Consider the following 21,018-nt stretch of genomic DNA (forward strand, 5'->3'; position numbering starts at 1 on the left):
AATGCTGGAGCTTAAATCCAGGCTGTTTCCATGGCCACCTGGAACCTGAGTGACCACCTAATCACCTCATTCTCTTATATACACTTTACTACACCGGCAAACCAAGTAGTCCTTGTGATACAACAAAGTAGTCCCTGCAATATCACAACAGTTCCCAGCAGTAAATATCACCAACAACTTCTCCTGGACCACCCATACTGAAGGAATGGCCAAAAGAGCACACCCCACGCCTCTACTTCCTTAGAAGGCTTAGGAGGTTCGGCACGTTTCCCTACAACTCTCACCGACCTCGACGGACGTGCTGTGGAAAGCATTTTATCGGGACGCATCGCAGCTTGGTTTGGGAACAGCTCCATCCAAGATCGCAAGAAATTGCAAAGAATTGTGCACGCAGCCCAGACCGTCACACAAACCAACCTCCCTTCCATTGACTCCATTTATACCTCGCGCTGCCTCAGCAACGCCAGCAGCATAATCAAGGACGAGTCGCACCCTCTTATCCCCTCTCCCATCAGGCAAAAGGTATAGAAGCATGAAAACGTACACCTCCAGATTCCAGGACAGTTTCTTGCAGGTAACTGAACCATGAATGCATTCAAGAGAGAGCTAGATAGAGCTCTTAAGGATAGCGGAGTCAGGGGGTATGGGGAGAAGGCAGGAACGGGGTACTGATTGTGAATGATCAGCCATGATCACATTGAATGGCGGTGCTGGCTCGAAGGGCCGAATGGCCTCCTCCTGCACCTATTGTCTATTGTCTATTGTCTATCCTGAACCAACAACTAGAGAGCAGTCCAGACCTTCTATCTACCTCATTGGAGACCCTTGGATTACCTCTGAACAGACTTTACTGGACTTTATTTTGCAGCAGCAAATGTTATTCTCATTATTCCCTTTATCGTGTATCTGTACACTGTGGATGGCTTGATTGGAATCATGTATTGTCTTTCCACTGAAAGCTTTGTTAGCCCGCAACAAAAGCTTCTCACTATATCACTTGACAATAAACTCATTTGGGGGGAGTTGATGAGAATATAGAGAAAATAGGTATTCTTATTCACCAAAATAAGTGTTCCTATTCACCAGTATTATTATTTTATCCCTTGCTTTTACATGACCATCTCTGGGTACATTTGGCACAAAGCTAAGGAGATAGAGCAAAAACAGACTATTTGACCTTCAGGTCCATGTAGCTCCTTGTGTTCACTTGGGTGTCATTACATTTTCCCACGTGCAACTTTATCACAGTAACACCTGGGCTGCCCCTTCCTGCCAAAGTTCCCTCTCACTACGAAATGTGTATGAAGGAACTGCAGATGCTGGTTTAAACCGAAGATAGACACAAAATGCTGGAGTAACTCAGCGGGGCAGGCAGCGTCTCTGGAGAGAAGGGATGGGTGACGTTTCGGGTCTCGTCATCCATTTCTTCCCCGCTGAGTTACTCCAGCGTTTTGTGCCTATCCTCTGTCGGGCTATTTTTGGACTTCTCTCCCGGCACTAGATGAGCAGCAACACATTGTCCCAGTTGCTGAAGACTGCATACAACTCTGTTGTTCCCTCATCATGTCCAACTCCTCATCATTGCTACATTTCCATTCTGCTGTTCCAATGTCTGGACAGTCTACTGAGGTCCATTCTGGTTGACTCCACCCCTCCACCCCTCCAACCGACAGACTCGCCTCCTTTCAGTTCATGACTGTAATAATAATAATAATAATAATGCATTACATTTATATAGCGCTTTTCATATACTCAAAGGCGCTTTACAGGGATTTAGAGAACATAGGGAAGTGAATAAATAGATAAATAAGTAAACGAACAGAGAAAGGAGACAGAAGGTGAGGTGACCTTCAGTGGTTGAAGGCAGTACTGAACAGGTGAGACTTCAGTGATGTTTTGAATGTGGTGAGTGTGGAGGAGTCTCTGACGGTTTGAGGTAGTGAGTTCCATTGGGTGGGAGCAGCGATGGAGAAAGCCCTGTCATCATGACTGTCATCATGTCCCATTTTTTCAGCTGACACTGTGGCCCAGCAATCTGTAGTTCAGTTTAGTTTCGAGATACAGCGCGGAAACGAGCCCTTCGGCCCACCGAGTCCACGCCGACCAGTGATCCCCACACACTTACACTATCCTACACACAGTAGGGACAATTTACAATGATACCAAGCCAATTAACCTACACACCTGTATTCTTTGGAGTGCGGGAGGAAATGAATGAATGGATGAATGAATGAATAAGTTTATTGGCCATGTATGCATATACAAGGAATGTGCCTTGGTGCTCCGCTCACAAATGACAACACAAACATACAGTCAACAATTAAGAATAAAGCATAAACACATCAAAACAATAAGGATACAACATTAGGGTCTAAACATGTGGGTGACAATAAACCAGAGCAAAAAAGAGACTACAGACTTTGGTTATTGAGTAGAACTATCACTTGTGGAGAAAAAGCTGTTTTTATGTCTGGCTGTGGCTGCTTTGACAGTCCGGAGTCGCCTTCCAGAGGGAAGTGCTTCAAAGAGTTTGTGGCCAGGGTGAGAGGGGTCAGAGATGATCTTGCCCGCAAGCTTCCTGGCCCTTGCAGTGTACAGTTCGTCAATGGGGGGGAAGGTTGCAGCCAACAACCTTCTCAGCTGTGCGAACGATCCGTTGCAGCCTCCGGATGTGGTGCTTGGTGGCTGAGCCAAACCAGACCATGATGGAGAAGGTGAGGACGGACTCAATGATAGCAGTATAGAATTGGAACCATCATTGCCTGTGGCAGATTGTGTTTCCTCAGTTGCCGCAGATCCCGGCGAAAACCCACCTGGTCACGGGGAGAGCGTACAAAGTCCGTACAGACAGCACCCGTAGTCAGGATGGAACCCGGGTTTCTGGCACTGTGAGGCATCAACGCTATCACTGCGCCAGCGTGCCGTGTTTGGTTTTATTTTTGTCTTTTAGCAGTTTAGTATAATTGACTGGTGGTTATATGCTATTTGTGTTGGCGTGGATCTGAGCTTGCACACAGACCTGATCAGTAAAGCACGGCAGATTTCCTCCCCTGGGGGACAGAAATGTAGTTTCAACAGCTTCATTGTCACTTTTGCTAATATTCACCGTCAGCCTAAGATGCCTTCAGCCATTCAGCACAGATCCCTTTTACAGTGTAAAATGCTGCAACATCTCTTATGAACTTTATATCATACATTTGTGATTTGCCACACAATACCCCACCCATTAAGTTCAAGTTCCATAAAATGACCCGACATTTCCTTCGGAAACCTTTTGTTGAAATAACATCGGTTGCAATTGCGAGAGCTCATGTATTCATAAGGGCCATTATACAGCACTTACATTTTGCTTCAACGTCATTGTATAATAAAACCTAAAATTAAATTAAACAGGAATATATAATTAGCCTTTCCTTTAGCACATCAGTATGCAGCTGATAAGAGTGCATTGCTTGCTAAATAATTGCAAAGATTAGAAATAAATATTTTGCATCGTTCGGGAATAACAGACAATATGCTAGAAATTCATGTTTAACGTGATAAGCATATGTCTGCTCTATGCTTAAAATTTACATCTGTAGTGATCTGTACTTACATCTGTACTGAGACGGCTAACAGGTATTTTATATAATGCTTAACATCCATCCACTGATGTTAATATTCATAGCAATTTCTAGACTTGTGCTGGCTAATATTTTTTGTTATCAAACTAGTTGAAGGGGAAGGATAGATGCTGTGCTTACTTGTGCTTGCTTGTGTCATGAATGAATTGTAGACTGATTGTCATTCACTACAAAACAGAATAAATTATAGGCAAAGCGTGTAAATCGTAATGGATTTTCATTCTTCAGTTTGAGAGAATTTAATTGCATTTTTCACCATCTGGATATCAATCAATAGTTGTATTCTGGAAAAAAATATGACCGACCTTGATAAATAATGGTGAGATAAATAAACATTTGAGCTCTTGTTCAATATTCACATCCATCTTTTTTAACAGTAAGAGTATTGTTCTCATAAACTCAACATGTTCTGCTGAACCTAATCCTTTAAATGCTGGATGGCATAGACAAACGTCACAGTACACACGTGAGCTACTTGTCCATAGAGTCTGATCCAGTAGCTTTCCTTCTTTCCTCATCTGCTTATTTAATCTTACCTGAATTACCAGTTACTTCAAACACTCTCTGTGGTAGTAAGTCCAAGCTTGTCATGAGATCATGTGATAGGAACAGAATTAGGCCATTCGGTCCATCAAGCCCTGCTCCGCCATTCAATCATGGCTGATCTATCCCTCCCTCCTCACCCCATTCTCCTGCCTTCTCCCCATAACCCCTGACACCCGTAATTTGTAACACCCCTTGAGGGTAATACATGGCACCTGGAACCAAGGTTGAATTTATTCGTTTCTGAGAATCAATAAACTGCAAATGCAGGAAATAAAGTCATGGAGCCAGACATCACGGAAACAGGCTTTTCGGCCCAACTTGCCCATGCCGATCAAAATGCCCCATCTAGGCTAGTCCCACTTGTCCGTGTTTTACACAGATCCTTCTAAACATTTCCTATTCATGTACCTGTCCAAATGTCTTTTAAACGCTGCTACAACACCAGCCTCAACTGCCTTATCTGGCAGCTCGTTCCATATACCCACCACTCTCTTTGTGAAAAAGATACCCCTATTAAATCTTTCCCCTCTCACCTTAAACCCGGTTCTTGATTCCCCTACACTGCGTAAAAGACTGTGCATGTACCCTCATGATCGTATACTCCTCCTTAAGATCACCCCTCAGCCTGCTGCGCTCCAAGGAACAAGGTCTCTACAACGTTCCACAGGGGCCTGCCATTCATAGTGAAGGACCTACTCTGGGTTGACTGCAAACACCCTGCATTTATCTGCATTAAACTCCACTAACAATCCCACTTGCCCAGCTGATCAAGATCCTGCCGTGTAATGCTTGATAACCATCTTTGCTATCAACGGTATCACACACGACACACTGGTCTATAGTTCCGAGGTTTTTCTTTGGTGTTCTTCTTAAAATAGAGGCAAATCATTAGCCACTCTTCGGTTTTCTGGCACCTCACCCATGTCTGACGACCATCCACATTTCTCAACTAGGGCTCTCAACATGCAAGCCCACGAGCTGCTCTGTACAACTTCCAAGCCTGTTGACACTTCCAAGGCCACATGGGTCAAGACGAGATGGAGAGGCCAGTGGAAGTCAACGGAACCACCTAGGCTACACCACTACATCGGTGAACCCATGGACGTCCCTGGCCACGACCTGCCCCGAAAGCAGTGGATAACCCTCGATCGCTTGAGGACAGGCGTTGGACGCTATGGAGTGGCGATGAAGAGGTGGGGTCTCGTGGACAGTGCCTTCTGCGAGCGTGGGGACCCAACACAGACAGTGGAGCACACTGTCACCAGTTGCCCCAAATACCGGCCACCGAATAGTGAACGAGGTCTGATTGACCTGGACAATGACACGTTGGCCTGGCTCGCCTCGACGGAGCTGCAGGTCTGAAAGACACACGACAGAAGAAGAAGAAGAACTAGGGCTCCTGCAATTTCATCTCTGGCATCCCACTGTTCTCATATATATCTGATCAATCGCGAGTGATTTATCCGCCTTGATATGCCTTAGGATGTCCAGCACCTCCTCGACCATAACACAGACTGTCTAACAGTCCAGAGTTCCCCAGTTTTCATGTCTTTATCCACAATAAAACCAGAGGCGAAAGATGAGTTGAGGACCTTGCCCATCTCCTCTTGCTCCCCACAGAGATGAATGCCTGGGTTTCCGAGGTGCTGTTCACTCTCTTGTTAAACCTCTTTCCCTTAATGTACATAAAATCTCTTTGTCATATTATCTGCCAGGGCTACCTCCTGCACTCGTTTTGACCTTCTGATCGGACGTAATAAAAGGGGGAATGGGATTGTGTTACAGGGGGTTTCAGTGTACCCGAGGGGCCAACTGTCCTCCATGTGCCATGATAAATAAGTAACTGTGAACTTCCTAATGGTCTGAATTTGAAACCTGCAGATAACTTGAAAAGTAAACACTAAACATTGAAAAATAATTCAAAATTACGTTTCTTTTCCTTAACAGGAGCTGCAAGGAATCAATCATTCTGACAGTTGTTCAACCATACCCTGTGAGTAAGAGCTTTCTTTCTTGTCTGTTGCTGCATATTATTCCTGTTGCTTGTTTCAAGCTGTTAATTATGCAGGAATACAGATTTAGCTTTACAACCATTCATAAAAAGACCCTGTGTTTTTGGGTTAAATATTTATTCTTAATATTTCTCAAAACTTATATTGGAATTTTGTTGCAATTTTTGTGCATGATTTTGGTCAATAATAATTAAAATGTTTATGTTGATTATATAACTCCTCTCACCATTCTGGATTCCAAAGAGCTTTATAGACAATGTATTGCTCCTGTGCCATTTGAGCTTACAGAATAAACTCCTTCAGTTTTAGTTTCAGTTTAGTTTATTGTCACGTGTACCGAGGTACAGTGAAAAGCTTTTGTTACGTACTAACCAGTCAGCGGAAGGCAATATACAATTATAATCCAGCCATTCACAGTGTACAGATACATGATAATGGCATGACGTTTAGTGCAAGATAAAGCCAGCAAAGTCCGATCAAGGATAGTCCGAGGGTCAATGAGGTAGATAGTAGTTCAGCACTGCTCTCTGGTTGTGGTAGGATGGTTCAGTTGCCTGATCACAGCTGGGAAGAAACTTCCTGAATCTGGAGGTGTGCGTTTTCACACTTCTATATCTTTTGCCTGGTGGGAATGGGGAAAAGAGGAAGTGGCCAGGGTGCGACTTAGACAATAGACAATAGACAATAGGTGCAGGAGGAGGCCATTTGGCCCGTCGAGCCAGCACCACCATTCAATGTGATCAAGGCTGATCATTCTCAATCAGTACCCCATCCCTGCCTTCTCCCCATACCCCCTGACTCCGCTATCCTTAAGAGCTCCATCTAGCTCTCTCATGAATGCATTCAGAGACTTGGCCTCTGAGGCAGAGAATTCTACAGATTTACAACTCTCTGACTGAAAAGGTTTTTCCTCATCTCCGTTCTAACTGGCCTACCCCTTATTCTTAAACTGTGGCCCCTGGTACTGGACTCCCCAAACATTGGGAACATGTTTCCTGCCTCTAACGTGTCCAACCCCTTAATAATCTTTTATGTTTCGATAAGATCCCACAGTGTCCCACAGTGTCATCAGATATCGCTGATCAGGCCCGGGAGATTTGTCTATCTGAGTCTTGCGGTACCTCACCCGTATTTAATGACGTATAGTAAATCGCAGGCACGGCATCCCAGAAATCTCCTTGAATGGTCTCTGAGGACCACATGGTCTGTCACAACGTGTGTTGCAGAGGCAATATTATAATTGAGGAGATAGATGCAAAATGCTGGAGTAACTCAGCGGGACAGGCAGCATCTCCGGAGAGGAGCAACGGGTAACGTTTGACTGGTCTGAAGAAGGGTCTCAACCCGAAACGTCACCCATCCCTTCTCTCCAGAGATGCTGAGTTACTCCAGCTTTTCGTGTCCATCTTCGGTTTAATGCAGCATCTGCGGTTCCTTCCTACACTTATAATTGAGCAGGGCCAGTATTTCTTCACCACATCGCTCTCTCCCTGGTGAACCATTATCCCAAAAAGCATATTTACAACATTGCAATGTTATAAAAAGCCATCTCGCTCTCAGCATGGAAATATTCTTTTATTTTGTAGTAAGATAATTAAATCCTCTTGAGGCCTCTGGGTTCAAATGATTCACATCACTGGCATCAATACCTGCAAATATGTGTTCTTATTATAACATTTCATAGTTAAATGCAGCCTAACAGTGCACACAGATTAGTTGTGTGGTATTGATTATTTTGCTTTCTGAAGTCTGCAAAGTGTATAATCCATGCTCTGAATGAATGGGGCATAGAATTAATGCATGTGCAAAGTCTTAAAGGCCTCAGATATTAATCTGCACTGAAAGCATCCTGAGACCTCCAAACTTATTAAAACTCTTTGGCTTCCAATCAATCTCCTTACCAAAACACATAGGTAATGATGTGATGTTGCTGGGCTAATAATATAAAACCATTTAACTTGTTGGTCTGCTATTTGAAGCCTCCAATGCAAATAAGTTTCTGCAGAAAGGCATGTTAAGCGTTTGAACATTAATATCCAGTGGTGTAGCCTACTCTCCGATTCATTCTGTCTCTTTCAAGTCATTCAAATCTTGCACTTTATTTTCCAAGCATATGTGCCTTTCACAAATTTAACGCAACTTGTCAACAAATGGTTATTCAGATTCTTGTGATTTTTAGCCTCTAGATTATCGCCCACGATTTCTCAATTAGTTATCAGTGGTTCCGTTTTTAGAGACCTTATGAATGTCATTCATTAGACAGCAGGTGGCGAGCTGTAAATTAGCCACATCACCAGCTTTCATCATTGGTGCGCTGCAGAATCTTCTGCAATAGGTGGAGATCGCATTCTCCTGACTTGCCCAGGTGGAATGTGTAGGAAAGCACTGCAGATGCCAGTCCAGTGCTGGGCAAGAGGGAAATCGTTGTGCAAGATCCATTTAATGACGGTAATAAACAAATAAGCCTCTGAGCATCTGAAAACAGTTGGCTTTAGTATTGCAGCTTCTTGTCGGCATTCTGTCAGGGCAGGGTCAGTGATGCTCGAAAGAGATATTTATCATAGTGTCCCAAATACATCAGGTGTGCAAGTTTGGTGAGACCAGTATACCTGCTGGTTATGGTGCTCTCTATTAAATTTACTCCCACTTTGAATTAAAAACTTTAGCCTCTCTGTGTATGTACGTAATGGTCCACGCATTCATTTCCTCCCGCCTAGACTACTGCAACTCCCTATACACTGGGATCAGCCAATCATCCCTGTCCCGCCTGCAATTGGTCCAAAACGCCGCAGCGAGACTCCTGACGGGTACCCGTAAAAGGGACCACATCACCCCGATTCTGGCCTCTCTCCACTGGCTCCCAGTACAGTACAGAATCAACTTCAAGCTCCTCCTATTCACATACAAAGCCCTAAACGGGCTTGCCCTCACCCCTATATCAAAAATCTTCTAACCCACCACTCTATTTCCAGATCCCTCAGGTCGGCCGACTTGGGGCTATTCACTATCCCGCGGTCTAGGCTTAAGCTCAGGGGTGACCGCGCTTTTGCGGTTGCAGCTCCTAGACTGTGGAACAGCATCCCTCTCCCCATCAGAACTGCCCCCTCCATCGACTCCTTTAAGTCCAGGCTCAAAACCTATTTCTACTCCCTAGCGTTTGAGGGCCTCTGAGGAGGCGCTGTGAACTGTTTATGTATGTGCTGTTATGTTTGTGTGCCATTGTATGTTTGTTCTTAGTATCTGCACTGATGTACAGCACTTTGGTCAACGTGGGTTGTTTTTAAATGTGCTGTACAAATAAAATTGACTTGACTTTAGTTTAGTTTCGGGATATAGTATGGAAATAAGCCCGACAGCCAACCAGAGTCCACGCCAACCATCGATCACCAATCAACATGAAGATAGACACAAAAAGCTGGAGAAACTCAGCGGGTCAGACAGCATCTCTGGAGAAAAGGAACAGGTGACGTTTCGGGTCGAGACCCTTCTCCAGTCTGGAGACAGGTCTTGATCCGAAACGTCACCTATTCCTTTTCTCCAGAGATGCTGTCTGACCCGCTGAGTTACTCCAGCTTTTTGTGTTTATCTTGCCAGATCGAATATCATTTCCACAAATATAAGATGCCACATAATTTATTTTCTCGATGAGGTGTGGGTGGAGAAAACAAAATATTTGTTTAAAAGCACTGGTCACATTATAATGGAGACACGAGGAAGTGCAGATGCTGGAACCGTCAGTACAAAAAAAAGTGCTGGAGGAAATCAGGCAGCTTCTGTGGGGGGAGTAGGCTGGAGAAGGGTCATCTATCCGTACATCCACGGATGCTGCTTGGCCTGTTAAATTCCTGCAGCACTTTATTTTTTGCTGACTACAGTATATTTGGTTGTGAATGTTATTCATCATCATCATATCATCATATATATACAGCCGGAAACAGGCCTTTTCGGCCCTCCAAGTCCGTGCCGCCCAGCGATCCCCGTACATTAACACTATCCTACACCCACTAGGGACAATTTTTACATTAACCCAGCCAATTAACCTACATACCTGTACGTCTTTGGAGTACGTCTTTTCTCCCATTAATACTGAAACAGCCATATTTTTAGATGGCAGTTGAATCCAAGATGGCTACTTCATTGACAACTTGCTCACTGGTCAAAATCAAGAGAAGAGGTGTTTGGGCTTCATCTAATGATTCATTGGATGAATGCCCAATGGGGATTGGTACTAAATCACTAACAGACACCACTGCATTGAGCTCGATGTAATGTTGCACTGGTTTCATCGATCAAGATAAGTGATGGTTCATTCACGATCATAAAAGTCATACCGTTTATACAGTAACCGTTCAGCCCACTCTGACCATCGAGTGTCCATAAACACTGATCCATTTTATTCTCTCCATCATATTCCCATCAGCTCTATCTAGATAGCACCACTCACATGCACTCTAAGGGCAATTTACAATGGCCAATTAGCCTCTCAACACCCATATTTATGGGGTGTGGGAGAAATTAAGAGCATGCGGGCTAAACCCACGTGGTCACAGGGAGGAGATGCATACTGCATCTAGACAGCGCCCAACACTAAGATTAAACCTGAGTTACTGGAGCTAAGAGGCGGCCACTCTGCCATTCTGACGTTGTTGGTCTGAAATTCTGCTTATTGAAATGGTTAACTGATGAAACTAAAAGTGGAATCAACTGTGACTAATGTGTGCCAAACAAATCGAGTGAACTCTAACACAGCAACAGTAAAAATTCTCTCACATCACAAAACGCACAACAGCTTACAATGCATTTAACGAAAAACATCCCAAAATGCTATACAGGGTTTTTTTACCAGGAAATAAAGAATAAAAAGGAGCCATTTTAAGAAACACTAGACTAAGTGGACCCGTTGGGCCCAAACCTCTCCTGCAGTGGTACAGCACCCTGTCCCCCCCTCTCCTCAACCACCCCCTCCCCTCTCCCTTCTCCCCCACTCCCCCTCCTTCCCCCTCCCCTCCCCCTCCCCTCCTTTTAAACTTTAAAATGTGAATAACTTAAAAAATATAACACCGATTTCAATAAAACTACTTGCATTATCACTAAAGTGACAATGGTGAGTAAGGTGGGCCTAAAATTGTCACGCTATCGTGTACCGTTTTGGCTGAAGTTCAGTCACGAACAAGATAACAAACGAGAGTTTTAGTATATAGATGATCTTTATGGTTTAATATGTCAGCAAGACAGAGGAGATAGTGATCAATGTCAGCAAGACAGAGGAGATAGCGGTCGACTTCAGAACGTGTATCAGCACACATATCCCAGTCTTCAATGACGGTGCCGAACTAGAGATGGCTGATGACTTCAATATCATCAACAACTTCTCATGGATCACCCATATTGAAGCAACGACCAAGAAAGTACACCAACGCCTCTACTTCCTCAGAAGGTGAATTGTGGACACAGCCCAGGCCATCACTCAACCCAATCTCCCTTCCACTGACGCCATTTACACCTCACGCTGCCTCGGCAAGGCCAGTAGCATAATCAAGAACGAGTCACACACTAGCCACTACCGCTTCTCCTCTCTCCCATCAGGCAAATGGTACAGAAGTGTGAAAACGCACACCTCCAGATTCAGGGACAGTTTTTTCCCAGCTGTTATCAGGCAACTGAATCATCCCACCACAACCAGAGAGCAGTCCTGAACTACTATCTCATTGGTGATAGTTCCACAGTTAGTTTACAGTTCCACAGTAAATCTGTGGAATTCTCTGCCTCAGAAGGCAGTGGAGGCCAAGTCTCTGAATGCATTCACGAGAGAACTAGATAGAGCTCTTAAGGATAGCAGAGTCAGGGGGTATGGGGAGAAGGCAGGAACGGGGTACTGATTGAGAATGATCAGCCATGATCACATTGAATGCCGGTGCTGGCTCGAAGGGCCGAATGGCCTCCTCCTGCACCTATTGTCTATTGGTGACCCTCAGACAATCCTTGATCAGACTTTGCTGGCTTTACCTTGCACTAAATGTTATTCCTTTATCATGCATCTATACACTGTAAGTGGCTCAATTGTTATCATGTATCATCTTTCCGTTGACTGGATAGCACGCAACAAAAGCTTTTCACTGCACCTCGGTACACGTGACGATAAACTAAGCTAAACTAAACTCAACCACCATTCACTACTGGGTATGCACCGAATAAATTATTGAGGGAGGGGTAGACAAAATCATGGCTGATAAGTTGGCGCTTTTTGATGATGAGTTGCAAGGTTTGGTGTTTCGGTAGCTAAAGTTGTGGCCACCACTTTCAGAGTGGAAACATGGATTCATAAGAGCCCAGAGTTGGAAGAGACAGTGAACTCTGATTTGGAGCAGAGAAGGATTTTGCAAGATAGGAAGGGGAAAGTCCACGGTGAGAGCAGAGTGAGATTTTTAAAATTGGTGTTGCCAGACGAGGAACTTTTACAGATCTCCAAGTATAGGTGATGAGTGAAGAAGTCAATGTGGGCAGCAGAATCTTGGTTAGGCTGAAATGTGTGGTGGGTGAGAGGCGGAATTTGAGCCAACTAAGTATTGATATCTTGCTATTGAGGGCGTGCAGCGTAGGTTTACTAGGTTAATTCCCGGAATGGCGGGACTGTCATATGTTGAAAGACTGGAGCGACTAGGCTTGTATACACTGGAATTTAGAAGGATGAGAGGGAATCTTATCGAAACGTATAAGATTATTAAGGGGTTGGACACGTTAGAGGCAGGAAACATGTTCCCAATGTTGGGGGAGTCCAGAACAAGGGGCCACAGTTTAAGAATAAGGGGTAGGCCATTTAGAACTGAGATGAGGAAAAACTTTTTCAGTCAGAGTTGTGAATCTGTGGAATTCTCTGCCTCAGAAGGCAGTGGAGGCCAATTCTCTGAATGCATTCAAGAGAGAGCTAGATAGAGCTCTTAAGGATAGCGGAGTCAGGGGGTATGGGGAGAAGGCAGGAACGGGGTACTGATTGAGAATGATCAGCCATGATCACATTGAATGGCGGTGCTGGCTCGAAGGTCCGAATGGCCTCCTCCTGCACCTATTGTCTATTGTCTATTGATATCAGAATCAGAATCGCCTTTATTATCATCCAAAAAAACAAGTCTTTTGGACGAAATTCCGTTGCCCACAGTCCAACAATAAGAGCAATAAAAATAAGCAATAACACACACAATCACAAACCAACACAAAACAAACAAAAAGAAACATCCATCACAGTGAGTCTCCTCCAGTCACCTCCTCACTGTGATGGAAGGCCAGAATGTCTTTTCTCTTCCCCTGCCATCTTCTCCCGCGGTCAGGATGTTAAGTTGCCACGTTCCAGGCCACGCCTGATGGTGAATAGTCATAACTTTAGGTAAGGAAGGCAGAGGTGAGTACATCAGCAGTAAAAAAAGAATGAAAGAACAAAAAGCAGAAGTAAGACATTCAGCCCATCTTCTGCCATTCAAGAAAACCATGCTCATATCATATCATATCATATCATATCATATACAGCCGGAAACAGGCCTTTTCGGCCCTCCAAGTCCGTGCCGCCCAGCGATCCCCGTACATTAACACTATCCTACACCCACTAGAGACAATTTTTACATTTACCCAGCCAATTAACCTACATACCTGTACGTCTTTGGAGTGTGGGAGGAAACCGAAGATCTCGGAGAAAACCCACGCAGGTCACGGGGAGAACGTACAAACTCCTTACAGTGCAGCACCCGTAGTCAGGATCGAACCTGAGTCTCCGGCGCTGCATTCGCTGTAAAGCAGCAACTCTACCGCTGCGCAACCGTGCCGAACAATCTATATCATCTGTGTGACGAAATTCCTTTTGTCTTTGCCCTGAATGGCTGACCTTATATTATAAGACTGTGACCCTTGGTTCCACATTCCTCAGCTAGAGGCAATGTCATAGAAACATAGAAAAATAGGTGCAGGAGTGGGCCATTCAGCCCTTCAAGCCAGCGCCGCCATTCAATATGATCATGGTTGATCATCCTAAATCAGTACCCCGTTCCTGCTTTCTCCCCACATCCCCTGATTCTCTTAGCCCTAAGAGCTAAATCTAACTCTCTCTTGAAAACATCCGGTGAATTGGCCTCCACTGCCTTCTGTGACAGAGAATTCCACTGATTCACAACTCTCTGGGTGAAAAAGTTTTTCCTCATCTCAGTCCTAAATGTCCTAGCCCTTATTCTTAAACTGTGTGACCCCTGGTTCTGGACTCCCCCGACGTCATTTCCATATCGCACATTAAAGGCAGAGCCGTGGCACAACTGGTAGAGCTGCTGCCCCACAGTGCCAAAGACTCGGATTCAATTCAGACCTCAGGTGCTGCCCATGTGATGTTTGCATGTTTACACCCAGAGACCAGATGTACACCATATCCTAGGTGGGATCTTGCCTAGACTGCATAATTGCATTACTCTTTAGTTTGGTACCCTCGTGTAACAAAGGCTAACATACTGCTTGCCTTCCTGATTGCTCTCTGCACCTCCTTTTATTAAGGGGTTGGACATGTTAGAGGCAGGAAACATGTTCCCAATGTTGGGGGCGTCCAGAACAAGGGGCCTCAGTTTAAGAATAAGGGGTAGGCCATTTAGAACTGAGATGAGGAAAAACTTTTTCAGCCAGAGAGTTGTGAATCTGTGGAATTCTCTGCCTCAGAAGGCAGTGGAGGCTAATTCTCTGAATGCATTCAAGAGAGAGCTAGATAGAGCTCTTAAGGATAGCGGAGTCAGGGGGTATGGGGAGAAGGCAGGAACGGGGTACTGATTGAGAATGATCAGCCATGATCACACTGAATTGCGGCGCTGGCTCGAAGGGCCGAATGGCCTCCTCCTGCACCTATTGTCTATTGTCTTTCAGTGACTTGTGAACAAGAAGAAAAAAACCCTTTTAAACACCAACACCTTTCAATTCCTCATCACTTAAAAAAAAGTATTAAACCATTGTATCTTTCTGCAACAGAAACGACCTTGCTTTTTACCTCATTACATTGCCTCCACTGTAGTCCATCCATTGTCTCCTATCCCCACAGCATCATGCTCACAGCCCACACAGCCACCCACTTTATTATCATTAGCAAACCTGACTGAGTCGGGGAACAGACAGGCAATGTTTCATGGCATTGAATTTGTCATTATATTTATTATTGTATCCCTCGTTATCATGTATACTGTGTACTCTGTGAGTTTCGTGCGTGCGAGAAATTTCATTGCGCCCTGGTGTATATGGCAATAAACTAACTAATCAATGTTGCAGTGGTGGAAGACGTTCTTTATAGCAAATAAGACAATAGATCAGGTGCTTATATGAGGGTCCTAAATATGTTAAGTCTATTCTTACTTTGCGATCACGTTCACTTTCGAGCATTGTAAAGAAGATTCAGTTATGTCATTCTTAAAATAAAATTTTAATACCGCAATATTGCCTTCATTATTTATTTTAGGATCTTTATTGGATAAGTATGTCTCTGACAATAAGTCGCAACTGATTTATTCAGATAGGTTTGTTATTTCAGATGAAATTGTCAGTCGCACAAGCTGGTCACACTGCCCTTACATTCGCTTGCTGCTGGCTGTGTAACTAAAATGAGGCGGTGGTGTAGAATATATGTCACAGCTATTGGTAAACATTGCAAAGATGACAATCTCACGAACGTGAATATGTTGCAAAACATCCAAAGTGAAAAGACTAAGCTGAAATCGGAAGAATGCCAAAAGGAGAATTCATCAAATTATAGGCTAATTGGTGAGCATCAGTGAGTAATAGTTCAGAGGTGGAGGATGTTTTGAAGACATGAATGGTAACACTGTCTTCAAATATAATAGCCTGTCGGGTATTTAATTTCCATAGCGGATTTAAAAATATTCTTCCGTTCTCTTGGTGACTCATATAACTAACATTTCGTAAATTGTTAGCATTAAAAACAAACCTGTAGATTAAGCGCGTGTAGGAAGAAACTGCAGGTGCTGATTTACACCGAAGATAGATACAAAATGCTGGAGTAACTCAGCAGGACAGGCAGCATGTCTGGAGAGAAGGAATGGGTGACGTTTCGGGTTGAGACCCCTCTTCAGACTGAGTGTCAGGGGAGAGGAAGTTACAGAGCTCATAAGGTCATAAGGTCATAAGGAATAGGAGTAGAATTAGGCTATTCGGCCCATCAAGTCTACACCGCCATTTATTCACAAAATGCTGGAGTAACTCAGCAGGCCAGGCAGCATCTCAGGAGAGAAGGAATGGGTGACGTTTCGGGTCCCGAAACGTCACCCATTCCTTCTCTCCTGAGATGCTGCCTGACCTGCTGAGTTACTCCAGCATTTTGTGAATAAATACCTTCAATAGACAATAGGTGCAGGAGGAGGCCATTCGGCCCTTCGAGCCAGCACCGCCATTCAATGTGATCATGGCTGATCATTCTCAATCAGTACCCCGTTCCTGCCTTCTCCCCATACCCCCTGACTCCGCTATCCTTAAGAGCTCTATCCAGCTCTCTCTTGAATGCATTCAGAGAATTGGCCTCCACTGCCTTCTGAGGCAGAGAATTCCACAGATTCACAACTCTCTGACTGAAAAAGTTTTTCCTCATCTCCGTTCTAAATGGCATACCCCTTATTCTTAAACTGTGGCCCCTGGTTCTGGACTCCCCCAACATTAGGAACATGTTTCCTGTCTCTAACGTGTCCAACCCCTTAATAATCTCATACGTTTCGATAAGATCCCCTCTCATCCTTCTAAATTCCAGTGTATACAAGCCTAGTCGCTCCAGTCTTTCAACATATGACAGTCCGGCCATTCCGGGAATTAACCTAATAAACCTACGCTGCACGCCCTCAATAGCAAGAATATCCTTCCTCAAATTTGGAGACCAAAACTGCACACAGTACTCCAGGTGTGGTATCACTAGGGCCCTACACAACTGCAGAAGGACCTCTTTGCTCCTATACTCAACTCCTCTTGTTATGAAGGCTAACATTCCATTGGCTTTCTTCACTGCCTGCTGTACCTGCATGCTTCCTTTCAGTGACTGATGCACTAGGACACCCAGATGTCATTGTACGTCCTCTTTTCCTAACTTGACACCATTCAGATAATAATTTGCCTTCCTATTCTTACCACCAAAGTGGATAACCTCACACTTATCCACATTAAACTGCATCTGCCATGCATCCGCCCACTCAAACAACCTGTCCACACATGCTATTGTGTTTCAGCCAGAACTGAACACAACTCTTGGCGATATCATTGTTCTCTGTGAGGTGCTCAGCTTTGCATTTGTGCTCCAATAGAGGGCATCTCAATCGGTGCTCCATAGTTTGTGGTTCAGTGCCACATATGCAGATGACGTCTTCAGTGTCTATATAACCCCACTTCTTGAGAGTTGCTTTACAACGATCAGTACCAGCTCTCAGTCTCTTGAGGCATTTCCATTCAGCCCAGCTTGATTCTCCACGGATTCTACCTGACCAGTTGAGTTCCTCCAGCAGTATGTTTTTACTCAAGATTACAGCATCTGCAATCTCCTGCATCAATAACTTCTAGTTTAGTTTAGTTCAGTTCAGGGATACAGCATGGAAACAGGGCCCTTCAGCCCACCGAGTCCGCGCCGATCAGCAAACCCTGGATACTTACATTATGCTACACACTAGGGCAATTTTTCACACTTATACCAAGCCAATTAACTTACAAACCTGTACGTCGTTAAAGTGTGGGAGGAATCCGGAGATCCCGGAGAAAACCCACACAGGTCACTGGGAGAACGTACAAATGTTCTGTACAGACAAGTACCCACAATCGGGATCGAACTCGGGACTCTGGCGCTGTGAGGCAGCAATTCTGCCGCTGCGCCACTGTGCATGATCATATCATATCATATCATATCATATATATACAGCCGGAAACAGGCCTTTTCGGCCCACCAAGTCCGTGCCGCCCAACGATCCCCGTACATTAACACTATCCTACACCCACTAGGGACAATTTTTTACATTTACCCAGCCAATTAACCTACATACCTGTACGTCTTTGGAGTGTGGGAGGAAACCGAAGATCTCGGAGAAAACCCACGCAGGTCACGGGGAGAACGTACAAACTCCTTACAGTGCAGCACCCGTAGTCAGGAATATCATATCATATATATACAGCCGGAAACAGGCCTGATTGTGATTGATCATGATTGTGAAAATAATCGTGATCATTTTGCTGTGGATACTGAGTTGCAGTCAGAGTTGCTGAGTTGCTCACCGGTGGTGTTTTAGGCTGAGCCTGGTGTGTGGGTATTGGAGGTACGAAATTCTTCCCGCCTGGTTCCCCAGCAGTGGTGAGACCTTGGGTGAAATCACTTCAACATTAAAAGGTCCAAACCGCAACGAAAATTAAAGTTTATGACACTGCCTTTAATAGTGTAGGATATAAAATGCCTGGCGGTTCCTGTATAAAACTGACGTGAACAACTTGTTACATTTCACTGTGCAAATAAAAATCTTTGGCAGCCCGCTAGAGGATTTGCAGTCGAGCTGATGTCACTTTGACTACCTTAGCCAGTTAATGATGCCATGAATAATGCCTGAATTTCATTCTGTATTTCAGTCTCCCAAGTCGGCCTTTATGAGCGCTGCCAAGAAGGCGAGGTTGAAGTCCAATCCTGTGAAAGTCCGCTTTTCCGAGGAAGTGATCGTCAATGGCCAGGTGCCGGTAGGTGCTCGTATATCTCGTTTAACGGCTGACGATTAACATTGACCCAGCCAACCTGATCCATGTCTTAATAGTACTTCGTTAGCCAAGTATGTTTTGCAACGTACGAGGAATTTGATTTGCCATACAGTCAACAAGACACACAAATAATTTTTTTAACTTGACGATCCACCACAGCGACTCCCACATTCCTCACTGTGATGGAAGGCAAAAAAAGTTCAATCCTCTTCCCTTTCTCCCATGGTCGGGGCACTCAAACCTTCTGTTGTCGGGGAGATCTTGTCTCCCGTAACCGGCGGTCGGGCCCTCCGCATCGGGTCGATCAATCTCCCGCATCGGGGGGGGATCTCAGCTCCCCCGCCCCGGGCGATCACCCCATCAGCTCCATGTCAGAAGTGATAGACAATAGACAATAGACAATAGGTGCAGGAGTAGGCCATTCGGCCCTTCGAGCCAGCACCGCCATTCAATGCGATCATGGCTGATCACTCTCAATCAGTACCCCGTTCCTGCCTTCTCCCCATACCCCCTCACTCCGCTATCCTTAAGAGCTCTATCCAGCTCTCTCTTGAAAGCATCCAACGAACTGGCCTCCACTGCCTTCTGAGGCAGAGAATTCCACACCTTCACCACCCTCTGACTGAAAAAGTTCTTCCTCATCTCCGTTCTAAATGGCCTACCCCTTATTCTTAAACTGTGGCCCCTTGTTCTGGACTCCCCCAACATTGGGAACATGTTATCTGCCTCTAATGTGTCCAATCCCCTAATTATCTTATATGTTTCAATAAGATCCCCCCTCATCCTTCTAAATTCCAGTGTATACAAGCCCAATCGCTCCAGCCTTTCAACATACGACAGTCCCGCCATTCCGGGAATTAACCTAGTGAACCTACGCTGCACGCCCTCCATAGCAAGAATATCCTTCCTCAAATTTGGAGACCAAAACTGCACACAGTACTCCAGGTGCGGTCTCACCAGGGCCCGGTACAACTGTAGAAGGACCTCTTTGCTCCTATACTCAACTCCTCTTGTTACGAAGGCCAACATTCCATTGGCTTTCTTCACTGCCTGCTGTACCTGCATGCTTCCCTTCATTGACTGATGCACTAGGACACCCAAATCTCGTTGAACTCCCCCTCCTCCTAACTTGACACCATTTGATAGGAGCAGAATTAGGCCATTGGGCCCATCAAGTCTACTCCGCCATTCAATCGTGGCTGATCTATCTCTCCCTCCTAACCCCTTTCTCCTGCCTTCTCCCCATAACCCCTGACAACCATTCTAATTTAAAAAATGTCTAATCTTTATCAAATATGTGACCGAACAGTATTGGTCAAATAACTCTAAACGTAGTGTGGGATTATAGATGACATTCTGACTATATTAGAGTGTGGTTCCTTGGATTCTGAGATGTTGTTGTGACATTTTAAAGTATAGATCAGCAAAATATGTCCTTCAACATAAATCAATATGATTCCTTCCACATGACTTCACAGTGGTGTTGCAGATCTTGGGTGCACAGTTCTTTGACTTAAAACCTGTAAATGTTCTGATAGAATATCAGTTAGGCAATCACATACAGCACTGAATGCTGCCTCCACCTATGCATTCAGTGCTGCACAAGGTCACCTACCTGTAACTCCGATATTCTATAACAAACAAAGCAGAGGACGGGTGAGAAATCTGGTAATGCCGTTACAAAAGTCCCGCCGTGAAAGGTTTTGAGACCAATGCATTTCTACGTCTTGGTGTCAATCAAGCCTTTTCCTCAGTTCAATTTTAGGTTTCAGGAAAGGAGTTTGTAACTTGTCTGTTTAGTTCAAGATGTACTACAATCATTTTCTAAGTCACTGGGGATCTGTGGAATTCTCTGCCACAGAAGGTGGTTGAGGCCAGTTCATTGGCTATATTTAAGAGGGAGTTAGATGTGGCCCTTGTGGCTAAAGGGATCAGGGGGTATGGAGAGAAGGCAGGTACAGGTTACTGAGCTGGATGATCAGCCATGATCATATTGAATGGTGGTGCAGGCTCGAAGGGCCAAATGGCCTACTCCTGCACCTATTTTCTATGTTTCTATGTTTCTATGTCATTAGATTTTGGCCCAAGTTGCCCACACTAAC

General features: G+C 44.7%; 1 protein-coding gene across 6 annotated transcripts in view; it reads left to right on the forward strand.

The window, feature by feature from the left end:
* frmpd4 (FERM and PDZ domain containing 4) overlaps positions 1-21,018 on the forward strand; it is a 583,956-nt gene that overhangs the window by 488,946 nt on the left and 73,992 nt on the right. For all 6 annotated transcript variants that reach the window (XM_078408967.1, XM_078408968.1, XM_078408973.1 and 3 more), the window contains 2 exons: positions 6,117-6,162; positions 18,794-18,898. In XM_078408967.1, the coding sequence (XP_078265093.1) occupies positions 6,117-6,162; positions 18,794-18,898 (151 nt within the window). The remainder of the gene's footprint in view (positions 1-6,116; positions 6,163-18,793; positions 18,899-21,018) is intronic.

Source organism: Rhinoraja longicauda, chromosome 12 (genome assembly GCF_053455715.1).
Source record: "Rhinoraja longicauda isolate Sanriku21f chromosome 12, sRhiLon1.1, whole genome shotgun sequence".
Lineage (NCBI taxonomy): Eukaryota > Metazoa > Chordata > Chondrichthyes > Rajiformes > Arhynchobatidae > Rhinoraja > Rhinoraja longicauda.